General features: G+C 35.3%; 1 protein-coding gene across 6 annotated transcripts in view; it reads left to right on the top strand.

Annotated features, from left to right (window-relative positions):
• HDAC11 (histone deacetylase 11) overlaps positions 1–13,970 on the top strand; it is a 32,804-nt gene extending 18,834 nt beyond the window's left edge. For 4 of the 6 annotated variants that reach the window (XM_068960246.1, XM_068960244.1, XM_068960245.1 and 1 more), the window contains 5 exons: positions 628–704; positions 2,422–2,484; positions 4,684–4,780; positions 9,068–9,246; positions 12,015–13,970. In XM_068960246.1, coding sequence (XP_068816347.1) covers positions 628–704; positions 2,422–2,484; positions 4,684–4,780; positions 9,068–9,246; positions 12,015–12,257 — 659 coding nt within the window. In that variant the 3' untranslated portion in view covers positions 12,258–13,970. The remainder of the gene's footprint in view (positions 1–627; positions 705–2,421; positions 2,485–4,683; positions 4,781–9,067; positions 9,247–12,014) is intronic. The other 2 variants (XM_009688162.2, XM_068960242.1) reach the window with 2 other exon arrangements.
• The last annotated feature ends 662 nt before the right edge of the window (positions 13,971–14,632 follow it).

Raw genomic sequence — 14,632 nt, 5'->3', positions numbered from 1 at the left:
ATGAAGTATTTTGGGAGGGGGTTAAGTACTTTTTGGTATAAAGTGTATGCATCCTTATTTACTTAAAGAGGAGTTCTTAAAGTCTGCTTCTGGTCTGAGTATTTGCAAAAGACTATTTCATTTACAGTGTAACAGCATGTGCAGATAGTGACAACATGATAGTTTTTATTTATTTATTTTTTTTTTGACCTAATGTTTAGCATGGCAAATCTTTTTCACTTGCCCCATAATGTTAATTTGGCCTCACTGTGATATGATGCATGAGGACTTGAATCAAATATAGCTCTGATCATGTGTCTGGAAGTAGTTAAACTTTCAAAGCAGCATGCTTTATCATGTTGGCACCATGTATTACGTTTGTATATTACTCAGTTCTTATAGTTTCTAGATTAAAGGGACAGTTCCCTTAAAACAGGCATATGCTGATCCCTTGCTCAGTATAAAAAATAGATACAGAACCCCTATTAGATGTTTTGTGCCCCTATGTAGGGAGGGGATTGACAGCTCTAGGTATGGTATTTGCTAAAGAAAAGTCTGACATGCAAGTGAACTCTTATCTCTTTACAGAGACAGTGCATATTCCTTAGTATTTAGCTGTTCACATATCTTTAAAATGTTTATGCTTAGGGGGTGGTTTTCATCACTGCTCAAGTGACAAAGGTGGAGGATTTTGTGCATATGCTGATATCACACTGGCTATTAAGGTAAGAAATATTCTTAAAATAGTATTTTCTACCAATTGTACAAATGGAAAAAAATCATAAATTTATAAGCACTTTCTAATTTACATGTTAATAGAAAATAAAACTGCCTATAGACAGGTAGAAGAATGGAAATGGTGTACTTGATGTTGCAGTACATAATGTATGTGCAGCTATTAGGCAGAAGTGAAGAACTGCAGGGATGAGAATTATGAAATGGAAATACAACCCACTACAGCTGCAGTGTTAATGTTTTCTTGCAAAAAAAAACGCTAAAAATCAAGCTAACTTGTCTTTTAGTATTCTCCGTGAAATTTATCCCCATCTTACCGTTGAACCTGAAAGTCCCCAAGAGCTCCAGTGGTTTCAGTCAAAGCCTATGTACAGACAGAAATATTCTCTCAGAATCAAGTCAGTTTGAGGAGGAAAGGCTCAAACTCATGAATAAAACTGTGAATGTCTCAAAAATAACCAGTGGATGTGAAGGGTTACATTTGGTATTAGCTGTTGAAAAGCTGTAGCAAGAGCCTTCTTGCAACTGAACTTATTTTTATCAAATGTACTATGGTATATTTGTATGCTAGAATATCTATAAAATATCAGTACACATAAAGCCTTAAGGATTGCAGCACGCTACAAGACACAACATCTTGATTCCTATATATACTAGTTTGCAGAAAGTAATATACAATATTCTATTTTCCCTATGATTCCAACACAGATTGGGACAGTATAGCTGGTCATCGTTTATACAAAAATTTTCTGTACAACTATTTTGATAGTAGCTTGTCGAAGCTCTAAGTTAAGAGTTGAAGAATTAATTTTTTTTTTTCCTCAGACATGGAATAACAAATTAATTTGATTAGCTTAAAAAGGGGGTTTTAAGGCATATGGTCCCTGCTGCAGCACGTTTTTTATGGTGGAATTCCATGCTTGTACAGTTGGTTGTCATCACAGTGCAGTTCTTTACTCTTGCTGATAAGCCTCATTTGAGAAATGTGATAAGATTTGTTTTATGAATTTAGCTCTTTGCCGCTTCAGGACCTGTGCAGCTTCAATCTGTCCCAACCCACAGTTGTTGCTGTTGCTTTCTTCGTGCTCTTACTGTTCCTGGTTCTACTCCTGCCTCTGATGACATCAATGTGGAGATGGGTTTTATAAGCCCTAGTTGGACCTGTCCTTTTTCTGCCCAACTACTGTGGGACAGAGACATGTAACAACTAGGCGTGTGTAGAGCCAGTACAAATTTAACAGGGCGTATTACTATGGACTTCATTCCATTATTTGCTGCTGTTGGGCTTATGCCTCGCGTGTGGAGCCCACTTCACAAGCTAGTGTGTGATGTAGAAACAGCTCCTCGATCCTACATTTTGTCAGGTCCTTTGTGGAAGAAAGAGGAGATGGGCAGAACTCTTTCTCCCCTAGAACTTTCTCTTCAGGTAGGTAGCCACCTGCAGAAATGTCAGTGGATGTTTCATTCATTTCATATGATGCAAATGTATAGGTTTTTAATCCTATAACCACAAAATTATTTCATGTGAAGTAAATAGCTTTCATTATCAAGTATTTTGAAATTGTTTAGCCCTTTATTTGGAAAATGAAATGCATACATGTGTACTTCATTCAGATCAAAACTGTACAAGCTTCAAGCTTTCAATTTAATCTGTCACCTAACTTCGTAACTACCCCTTTTTCTCTTTTTCTTTGGTTATATACTCAGTTCTTATTTGAAAGAGTACAAGGGGTTTCTAAAGCCACAATTATCGATCTGGATGCTCATCAGGTGAGTAACTTGTATTCACTACTGCAGAAGTTTTACTAGAAAAACAAGTGTGATGAATACCCTTTTTTGAATAGTTTTATAAAATGGTAAATCAGAGAATATGAAGTTATTCATAGAAAATAGAAGTTGTGAACAGCCAAGTTGTTTGTTTTGTGGTCCAACTGGCTATTGAACCAGTCAACTAAAATTGAACTGAGTTCTAGCTCCATCATGTGGCTAGATGTGAAAATATTTTTGACTTGCGTGCTATTAAGTAGCACAATGATCTTAGAGTAAGTAGTTCAGTATCCTGGAAGAAATAAGAATCTCCTAAACAGAATTCCTAACATGGTTCAGCATGCATGATAATTGCAGCAGCTTTTGCAGGAGATGAATTTGACCTTGACTGTTGGTAATGGAAAGCCTGACTTCAGGTTAATGAGGTATAAAATATATCTGTTCACCTGGAAAAGTGATTTACTATGGGGACTGAAAATAAATATCATGTTTGGTAGGCTGTCCAACATAAATTCTAGTAAGTGGCTGAAAGGAGACTTTGAAATTTGTTTTGCAAACTGATTAGTCTGCTTTATAAAACTTTTTTCTGTTCTAAATTAAAAAAGAAGGAATTACTATTTTTAGAAAAGTAGCTAAGGTACTAAAGTTAAGTTCAAACAGAAATATCAGAGACATTTTAATGGGTGAAAATAATCCATTTTTGAAGCAGTGTGGTTGCAGTGAGGAAAGCTTAATGGCTGCAGAAGTCTTCCATCATTTCTCTTCTCTGCAAGTTAAGACATCCTAAAAATGCTGTGGAACAAAGGCACAGAATATGCAATAAAAGATGCTTTGTATATATGATTCTTTTCAAGGGTGTCTGTCGTGGTGTAACAGTGTGGAGTGTATTTTTTTTGTTTTTTGTGGTTTTCTGATGACTTGGAATATATTTTGATTTTCAGATATCATGCTGAATCTGAATCAACCTGCACGCTAAATCACCCTTTTCTGTAATTGTTTCCTTCCTTTGGGGGACCAGAGGTTTATGAAGCAGTAGATCAGCAGCAGATCCTTTTAAAGTATAGTTATTTTCATTTTGTAAGTGTCCTAATTTTTGGTGCATTTGCTAGTTCCATCTGTCATAATAAAATGGTTTCCCCAGAAACTCTCGTTTTACATCTGTTATTAAATGTTTCTTTGGGGACCAGAGGTGATGAAGAAAGTAGGAACTGCCTCATTTTTAGCCTAAACAAATATAGTAGGGTATTCCGATGCTTCCAATTTGATTTGTATTGGCTAGCTTTAGCCCTGTTTTTCTAATTTTATTTTATTTTTTCAGGAGGAGAAGTCATAGCAGAAGTATAGTTTAACTGTGCAAGGGTTCTTAAAAAGGACAAAGTACTGAAGATTTATTTGTGGACTTCTCCGTTCCTACACTTTGAATGAAATCATTTTAATGAATACTTTGTGGTTTTTTGGGGTCGACCCCCATGATGCACTAATTCTGGCAAAGTTGACTTAGAGATTGCTGTGGAAGATTGTTTTGTGGTAGGTGACAAGAGCCTGAATGAGATCCAAAAGAATACCATTTAAATGCAGAGATGGAGGGGAAAACATTCAGAATTTGAATTTTCTCTTGAGCATCCATCTTTCCAGCCAATGCAGTGTTCATGTTGGATTTTCTGTTTTTAATCATAAAATGTTAAAACTATTGAATTGAATGAACATTTAGTTTTTATGACTTTTCCAAGGATTACTTATCTCACAAGGACTTGTATTATCAGAATAATTTTAGTCTCATCTTTTAAAGTATCCTTGTAGCAAACTTTGCAAAAAAGTCAGTTTCAACATTTAGAAATATTGGAAGGTGAGAAACTATTCTTTGGTTTGGGCCACAGTTACCTTTGTGATGCTATTGAAGAAATTAGGTTCTAATTTTTGCTAACTTAGATGTATAAGGACAACTGTGATACTTTTTTACTTTTGCAGGGATATTAGAATCTTTGATTTTGATAATACCCGTAGTCTTCAGACACAAAATACTGATATTATCAAAACCCCCAGAGCTCTACACCTCAAAACAACCTTCAAGGTTATAAATAAGAGAAGGTCACAGGCTTTTAAAATATTAGATCTTTGTAGTCTTAATTACCTTTAGAACTTGCAGATTTTTTAGTTCTGTATAGGTGTGCTAGAAAAGAACTAACTGTGAATCTCCTTCAGGGAAATGGCCATGAGAGAGACTTCATGGATGATCATAGGGTATATATTATGGATGCATACAATAGATATATTTATCCAGGGGATGGATTTGCTAAACGTAAGTATATTTGAAATTAATATTTGAAAATGTAAAATAGCTACTATGTTGTTAAATAACCTTTTCATGTGTTAAGTCTCCTTGCAGCAACATTAACTAAACTTTCTTTTTATTTTATATTGAGCATATCACTTCTAGTGGTCACTAGAAGTCCCAGTTGTAATAATGCTATAGTGTTGTCCTTCATTTGGGTGTCAAAAGCATTTGAAATTGGTTCCTGAAGCTGTAGGTATACTTTCTTGTCTCCCTTTCGACTAGAAGCTTTTTTGACCTGAAACCAGTGTTCCCCTCCACACCCCCCCCCCCCCAAAAAAAAAAAAAAAAGAGAAGGGAAATGAACTTTGAGACAAAAAGTATGAAAGATACTATAAACACAATGGACTCAAATTTGAGAGTTCAAGGAAGAAATATTATTTCATGATAATTCTATCGTATATAACCCTGTACATGAGATCTTAAGGCTAAGTGTTGCTGACACTGAACTTTATAAAAGGAAAGTCATGGAATAGTCTGAACAGAAGATTGGACAGCTGCTATTTTGAGGTCAAAAAAATGCATGAAGCAAGATGCTATTTTGAGGTCACTGTGAATGAAGCAATTTTGGAAGAACTGAGTAAAGAATGATTCCTTTAAATATGCTTCCTAAACTTTCATCACGTATACTTGGACTTTTTAGATCATATATTAAAGCACAAATTGGGGGGGGGGGAAAACACATGGAATAGCAATTGTTACCATTACTTGATGAGATACTTTCCTCAGTGTTTCAGAGGAACGTACTTATGTTCTATTCTCTGCACAAAGCAATTCTTAGTTTAAGTACATTATGTTTAGCTGTTTGACAGCTTCTTTTTTAATAATGTAAAGAAAAAGTGTCCACTGTGAAACTATTCTTATTTTCTCTGTAAGGCAGGGCTCTGCAGTTCTTTTGAACATTTAAAACAAATAGTGGACCATTTTGATAATGAGTAAACTTCTGGAATGGGAGGGGATAGTTCTGGGTGGTCATTGGTAGCAGTCCATTCAAAAGCTAATGCCAAGCTTAAAACAATAAGTTTAAATAATCCTGTCAATTTAAAGATAACTGTTAGAATTTGATGTTTAAATGGATTAAATTTATGAAAACCCATTCAGAATGTTTTCCTAGACTAAACTTAAAAGAAGTTATTCAGGATGGGCTAACACTGAGGAAGGTTTGTGATCTTTTCAGAGTTGTAAGTTGTAACATATTTGGGTATTGTATTATCTGTGGGACTTACTTTATCAGCATTTAGACAACAAGATGCATGTGAATGTGAAACAATTTGGAAAAAAAAAAAAGAAATCATGCAAACATGAAGAGCTGATGCTTGATTTCCCCCTCCCTGCACCTGGGATGTGCCTATAATACTTCACAACCTGTCACAGTTAATTAGTAGACTTCTGATAATGGCTAAATCAGAAAGCAAAAGCCAAATGTTTTAATCTTTGATTCTTTTACATTGGCATTTATTACAGACTTGATTTGTTAACTAAATTATAGTTTATTATGTGGGGGAGGGGGGAGCATCTCTCCTACTGTTGAATTTCTTTATTCAAACTGTCACTCTGAAAAGCCTGCTTTGGGTTGTTGGCAAGAAATAGGTGTGGTATGTGGTATTGTACTTTTTTTTAGCTACTAAAGGTTTAGAAAAAATTGTGTTCTACCTATGTCATAGTATTAAATTTAAAAATGACCATTTAAAGCACATCATGCACATCATGTATGCAGAAAAATCACAAGCAAATGAAGGCTTAAAAGAAACCCTCCTCTTATTCATGTATCAAACGGCAGCATTTCTAACAGATGGTTTAAGACCAAAACAGAAATCCCTTGTTAGCAAATTTGAAATACTGAATTTAGAAGGAAGAAGTGAACTGGTGTTTGATACTGTGCATTTCTGTTTAGTCCTTCAATGCGTTTTTCTAAGTTCTGTTTTTAAGCATTGTATTGCTTAAAATATGTAGAAAACTAAATTCCCTCTGTGTAGATGTACTGTGGAAAATTTTACTAAATGATATCTAAATGATAGAATTGCTATAAACTCTGAAGCATTACTTTCCTGAAAAAAAGGAGGAAAAAGATATTTGTGTTACAAGACAGGTATGCGATAGCCCTAAAAGTATTGCTGCTTGCAGAGTCTCACTGTCATGCCTATTGAAGTATACCTTATATTTGTGCTGAGGAGTGTTGCCTTTTGGGTTTCTCTTAATTACTTCGAACTCCTGAGCACCCAGCTATGGGTGCACGTATAGCCTTTCAACAGTAGCGTTGGAATGCACCCTAAGTGTGTGTGTGTGTGTGTTCATTTTCCTCACTCCTGCAGAACTGGGGATACTGCTGTTCCCTTTCTACAGATGAAGTATGAGGTACTGAAGGCTGTGGCCTAAAGGTACATAAATATGTAATTCCTTGTAGGGTGTCTAAATAAAAGTTCAACATCTGAATACTTTGAACTTTCTTGTGTTAGGTGACCAGCCTCAGATGAGATCAGAGGGGAAGGAAGTCTTTTGAAGGAAGGTAGAAGTCTGAACCTGGGTGTTTGAATCCTTAGGGTAAATCCGATCTCATCTTTGTCTCCCTGGACTTACTACTCTTTTTTTTCTGTACAATTTGTTTTTTCTGCACGCTTCATTTTTTAAAAAAAAAAAAGACTCACTAGCATTGCATAATATTTACTCCTAAGCATCAGCACACTGTGTCCTTGAGAACTCATTTGGAATTAAAGCAGCTTAGGAAGAGACAAGGAGACAATAGATGGGGGAAAAGACCTAGTTCACTGAATGGTGAGCAATATGAAGCTGACAGCTGAAACTGAAAATTTAGGCCCTAGAAAAGCTTTGCTGTTGGACTGAGTGTCTTTTTACCTGTTTTCAAAGCTTTAGAAGTATTTTCATTAACTAGCAGTAGATGGAGGGGAGAGAGGCTGTGAAATAAAAGAATTTTGTTCACTGTAACCTCACACATCCTTCACTGTCTATCAGTAGTAACTCTGAGCTGAGTAATGACTAATCAATGTAATTCTGGTTTGTGCGTTGGAGATGAAGACAGGATGCCTGCAGAGGCATGGAATCTTATTCATAATTGTCACAATTTGTTTTTAATGGTTTCATTGGAACAATATTTACTTGTTCCCCATGCTAATTTATTCACCTCCTTTAAAGCTCTAGCTAGCATATTCTTTATCCTGAAGAGGCTCTAAGTGTTGTTCAGGGGAGTACAGCTCTGCAGACTTTTATGAATGTTTTATATAACAATAAGAAAGGAATTCAGGAAAGATGTTATTATAAAGAAACAAAAATCTTAAGCTATTCTTGATACAGAAAAATGTAGAAAGGAAAAGGCCCTTCCCTAGTGTTGGACAAGGATGAAAAACAGAAAAAACTGCCCAGCACTCACTAGTATGAATAAATGTCGTTGTATTGAATTCATTCATGCATTCTCGATGGGTGCTGAAACCACACTTAAAATGTAGGGCTCCCAGCCATTTAATTCAAGGTATACTGTATGCTGAGGCAAAAGTCCTACCTTGAAGGACCTTTCAAATAATGTTATTAGCTCATGTTTTGAGTTATAACTGCCTAAGAACCCCTAAAGCTAGAATGTAAAACCTTGAGTTTCTTTCTTCTGCCTCGTCAACCCTCCTCTTTTACTTTTAATGCTTTATTAGAAGCATTAGAAATAACTTTATTTAAATTAGGAATAGGTGTTTGCTGCTTCTGGTCAGACTATGATGTAAAAACATTAAATTGTGAGTGCTTGGGGCAAAGCTAAATACATTCATAAAGGGCATAACAGAAAATGTCATGATTTATGTGAAGTTTTGATTAAAAATAAACAATCTTTGTCTCAGTGATATTCATCTTGTTTTTTCCAACTAATGGTCTGTATTAGGAGTTGTGTGTTCTTTCCGTTACATTAAAAAGTAATTTACTTAAAGGGTAATGTTTTTCTTTCCTTTTTTTGCTAATTGGTAAATGTACACCTAGATCAGCCTTTTTCAATAACATGTTCTACTTACTGCCTTTAAGAAATGTTTTGTACATCAAACGTTCTCTGTTCAATGGAATTTTTTCCAGGTGGTTGTGCTTATACTTGCTGCTGTATGCTGGGAAAACAAATTCATGGATATTTTTTAATTCAGCGTTTTGTGGAAATTAAATTCACTTGCAGAATTTTCAGAAGTGTTATCTTTTTCTTTGCTTGCCTATATCTTACTTCTTCCATAGCAAATTTTGTTTATTCAGTAACACTGGAACATTTTCTAGGTGCCATAAAACGCAAGGTGGAATTAGAATGGGGTACAGAGGACACGGAATATCTTCAGAAGGTACAAACTCATGTGGAAGGAGCGTTAAATGAATTAAAACCTGACATCGTTGTTTATAATGCTGGAACTGATATTCTAGATGGTGATCCATTGGGAGGACTTGCTATTTCACCTCAGGTTTGTATAATACTGGAATATACAGAGACTTTCTCTTCTCAAAAATACTGAAGGTAGGCCTCGGAATGAATTACTTCTGGAAGTTTGTTAGATGAAGGTAAAAAGCACGTTTCAGACTAAAACAGAACATTTTTTCTGTTACAGATACTTTTTTCTTTCTCTTACCTTCCCCATGTTTTTTAATCTTCTCTTCCTTTGCTGATGTGAAATATGTGTCTTCATGTGCCTGTTTCAATATCCCTCATCTTTTCTCTAAAGTGTACTGCTTTTGGTACTATTTGGATGTTCAAAGAGGTGTATCTTTTCACTCTTCACTTAACTCCTGTTTTTTCCCTCTGCTTGGGAAGTCCTTTCTCCTCCCCCCTGCTCCCCCCCCCCCCCAAATCCTATGATGTGTTACTTCTGTCACCTGCTCCTGTAGATACCTTGCACTCCATTTCCTCTGTAGCGCTCCTATCTTTTTCAACCTATTCTTCTGGTATCTTCCAATTCTAGCTATTTTTTGCACCCCTATCTCCCCTATCTGAGTACTCTTAACAAATAAACACCTTTTTTCCCTTTCTGCACTCTTTTCTATTTAAATATCACTGACCTTCAGTGCAGTTCTAGTTTTTTAGCCCTTTTTCAGTTCTCTTTTTTTTTCTAATTAATTCCTGATTTAAATTTCAGTTTATTCTGTTTAGCTTCATAGAGGAATTCATTTTCCTGATGTAACAGGTTCACCTCTTCTCAGAATACAAAAACTTAGATTCCTTATTTCCTCTAGTCTTGTGTGATTCCTTTTGTGACAATTCCTCAGTCTTGTCCCGTTCTCATATTGGTCCTTTTTTGCTCTCCACCAATGCAATAAAGAGAAAACGCATTCTTGACTTGTGAACTGTCAGAATCCTTTCTAACTGAGCAGTCACTTAGCCTGTTCAGTTTTCATCCTGTTCTGCAGTACCTCAGTTCTCAAACACTTTTTCTTGTTTGCACAGAGCCCTGGTCCCTACTATTTTTGACTTCCTTATGCGGTTCCTGATTCTTACAGTCTCTGAGGAGTCTCTGGTGCCAAAGTTCTTGCTGGGCCAGGGGTGGAACAACTCAGGAACTACACTGGATCTCCAGGTTTTGTTCTCATGGCTGTGTAGAAGTCTCCAATTGGAAAGAAGTGCTGAGGGGCATGGAGTTTGATTTTTTTTTTTTTTTTTTTTTTTTTTTTTTTTTTGTGTTTCAGCTGGGAGAGGATACTGCTCGAGCTCTACTGGTTCAGGTCCCTGATGGAGAAAATTTTTCTGCAGCTTAAGCTTTTGTTTTTTGAATTGAGGGCTGGACTTCTTGTCTCTCTGATCATCTTAGCTTAGATGTGAATGATATGTTTGACCAAGCTTGGTCAGGCTGTTGGAGATAGCACAAGTAGAAGGCATTGAGCCTGAACAATTCATCTCTTCAAGCCTCATTGTTCCAGTCTTTGGTGATATAGTTGGAGATGTATTGGTATTTCAAAAGTCTTTCTGAAGTGTTAATTGTACTCAAAATTATGCATTTATAGTTTGCTACTAGTGGCGATCGCTTGGTGCTTCAGGTTATAGCCAGAATATTTGAGTAGCAGCATACATGTCCCTCTTAATAGTTGCCACTTGCATACAAAGCTATCAGGCTGTTATTTTCAGCTTATGTATTTTCTTTTCTGGTAACAAGCAAATGCTAGAAACTGATGTCTTTTTCCCTCAGTTCTTCCAGAATCAGCTGCTAGAGATCATGGAGGAGGAATGAGGAAGTTCAGCTCATATGAACTGTGACTCCTTACAGTTCTTGTGGCATGATGTTTCTTAGATCCAGTGATGGTTCTCACAGTACTTATAGTTGATTTTATAATTCTGTTAATTCCTTTAAGGAATTACTCCTAATGAAATACTTCAATTTCCTTTGTGTTGCCTTTTGTATATTAGTCCTTACTCCTCCTGTTCTTTTACAGGGCTATCTCCAAGTATACAGAAACCTTTGTCTGTCTTCCTCTCTCTCTCTCACAGTAGAGTACTATTTCATGATGTATTTACAAAAAGTGTTCCTCTAACCACTTTAACTCCTCTGACTAGCATATATTCATTTTGTACCACTTCTACTTCTCCTTTGATAATTTATTGTACTTGATTGCATTTATAATCCCTTTCCCTTAATCCAGCTCTTAGTTCTTTAACATTTAAATTTTGAGCTGATGCTCTTCTAGTATCAGATACAGACATTTATTGAAGTAACTAGAAGCTTATAATTAAGCTAACGGTCATGAATATGTGAGATCTGATTTGAATTTTTGATTCTACTGCAGGTTTGTGGAAAAATTGACCAGGTTGCTTAGCTTTTGTCAGAGGAGTGCTACGGAAGTTGAGCACAAACTGAAGTGCTTTGTGAATTCAGACAATCTCTCTTAATCTCAATTCATCGCCTGTAAAACGGTGAAAATTTTCAAACTCTGATCGTTTAGTCATTTTAGGTTTTATGGCTTTTGGGCAGGAATTCTTCTAGGAGATTGATATAAGGGGACTTCAGTCTATTGTGTCCTCTAAAAACAAAGTGAAAGATTTCTGGTTTTGCTGTGTGGGGGGATTTTTTTTTTTAAGATTGTGCCTGTAAAGCCACTACAGAAACTTTGAAGTATGTTGTTCCTACTATAAAATGTAGGGCTTGGACACTTATCAAGCATCCAGTACTGTAAGTCATCAGCCAGAAGTCTAAAAACTAAAATATTGTATTTATATCACTCTTTTGTAATTGTTTTAAATATGCAGGGAATTGTGAAGCGAGATGAAGTAGTATTCAAGGCTGCCAGAAGCCGCAGAATTCCAATCTTGATGGTGACGTCTGGAGGCTATCAGAAGAGGACAGCGCGGATTATTGCTGATTCTATTCTTAATTTGCACAACCTGGGGCTTATCGACAAGGAGCTAGCAACCAGTGGAGCTGAAAATCCTGAGGTAGAACAGATGCTTAGAAACTCTGTTGCAGACTTAACCAACTTGTCACTGCAATGACAAGATCCTAAATATTAGGAAACAACTTACTCTTTCAGGAATAGGAAGTCTCTACATCATTACCAGGGTAATATAACATTCCAAAAGGACTTAACTTGCCTGTAAAGTTACAAAGTACAGATAATACACGATCACAGAATAATTGTGTTTAACTTCTGAATCTGTCTTGAACAAAACAACGTATTGTCCTGAGCTAACTTAGACTTATTGAAGGGCACTATCTTTCAGTTATGATACTACTATAGAAAGCTTTAATTGCTTCTCTTACTGTCATGGGTAGTCTATGTTTGAAGAACTATGCAGTTAGTATCCGAAGACTGTCCCAGACACGTTTCAGATGATATGATTCTGACAATGATGGGAGAAATCTGGTCTAAACCTTACTCAGCATTCTTTGTTAAATAATGTATTACATTTTATTTTTTTGAAAACTGTTGTGAGAATTCTGTACAGTCCTCAGCTGTCAGTTTAATGTTAAAGTTTATGTGCAATACCATGAAAAACAGTTTGATTATTTGACTTTTAAGCCATAGCCTATTAGAATGCAAGTTTATTAATTTATATTTTATTCCTATTATTGACAGTGATTTAAATCCTACTTTATAAACAATTTCAGAGAAGGAATATGAAATACTTATGTCTCAATATGCAAATGACCCCTAAGGGCTCAGCATTAGCAGTTTGTTTTTTGTCTCTCTAAAAATGAGGCCTGCATGTAAAAGGCAATAATTACTATGCACCGAAAATTGCATGATAAAGATATGAAATTAGAATTAACTTTAAAGTTCTGAGAAATCTTACAGAAAATAAAATTAGTGGAAGTTCAGAGGTACCTCTTGTAATAAACTGGTACTAACCGCTTATCATGTATAAGTCAACAACAGTCATTGGAGAGTTAATTTTGATTTCCACCCCCGCCGCTACTGCTGTGCTTTTCATGTGCTCAGAGACTAGTGGTAATCATAGTTGTAGTCATAGTTGGTAATCAAATGGTTAATATTTAGACTAAAAATACTGTGAAATTGCTACATTAAGCTTACATAATAGGAGCTACTGTGATTTGGGAACAAAAAGTGTATTCAAAAGCAAATTACATGCATTTATTAACAGCAAAGTTTTTTTTATTTATGTTAATATATTTTGCATTAGATACTGTTCATAGCATTGGGTCATAAATGTACTAAACTGTATTTCTTGGGAGCTTTTTTAATTTCTGTGCGTTCACTTATTTGTTGTATAAATTCTGTGTGATAAGGTTTGAGCCTCTGTAAGAAGGTACAGCAATATTTTCCTTATAGCAGTAGAATCAGTGTTTAAGCCATTTAAGGAATGTTTAAATCTAATTAGAATACTTACCTCAGTTAATGCTAATTTTGAGACTGATAGTTTTTTAGTTGCAGGAACTTGCACAATTGCTATGTTTGCTTTAAAACAGATTTGGTGTATTGCACTAATCTTGAGTTGCAACACTGTTATTAAAAAGCACTTTTAAACTTCTTACTAGATGGGTGGTCCAAGTACTAATGCTGAGATTTTTTTTCTATACTGTGTTACTTACAGATGTTGTTCTTTCCTATAATTTTTATAAAATTATAAATTATATTTCTATGAACTAAAACTCTATAGTAGTGCCATATGGTCTCTTCCAAAACACTTTGTGTTAACATGTTTATATTGTTTTCCCTCACTGGAAATTAAAATGATGTTGAATAATTCTGACTGATTTTTTCCTTTTACTTTACACATATTGGATGACAAAATTTTTGAATGGAACAGTTCATTGAAAAGACAAGAAGATGCATTTTTTCATTAAAAAGTTGCATGTAAAATGTAACTGAAATTGCATTGCACTCTTCATCCCTGAGACTTACTGCTTGGTAACAGTGGATGATTCCTCTGAGAGGTAATGTGTTGACCTCTTAAAGTGAGATTGCAAACTTTGTGTCCAAATACTTGTCAGAAGAGGTTAAAGTCACCCTCTAATTCTAAATTACATTCTTTCACTTATATTTTAACTCCAATTTTAAATTATTTTAGCATTACAAATGTTAAACTATAAATCTAGGTTGTGTAAGGACTGCAGTTGTTTGCTAGAGGTCTTTATAAATGACTTATATCCCCCTTTCAGAGGGTTAACTAAATATTTGCAGAAGACCCTACAAGTTTTCAAGGATTCTTGTCTGTAAAATGTGTGATTGCTTAAACCACTGACACACTGACTGCATTTTCAGTGTTTGCTGTAAAGTTAGAGTCAGCAAACAGACAACTGCTCCATGTATTTCAAAACTTGTAATTTAGTGTAAAATTTGAGGAGTTAAAAACAAAAACGAATTCCTACAAACTATGAAGCTATTCCAAGATAGATGACTATTTTT

Source organism: Struthio camelus, chromosome 14 (genome assembly GCF_040807025.1).
Source record: "Struthio camelus isolate bStrCam1 chromosome 14, bStrCam1.hap1, whole genome shotgun sequence".
NCBI classification, from domain to species: Eukaryota; Metazoa; Chordata; class Aves; order Struthioniformes; family Struthionidae; genus Struthio; species Struthio camelus.
Note: the sequence above shows the minus strand (reverse complement) of the source record. Positions and strands in the feature narration are given on the sequence as shown.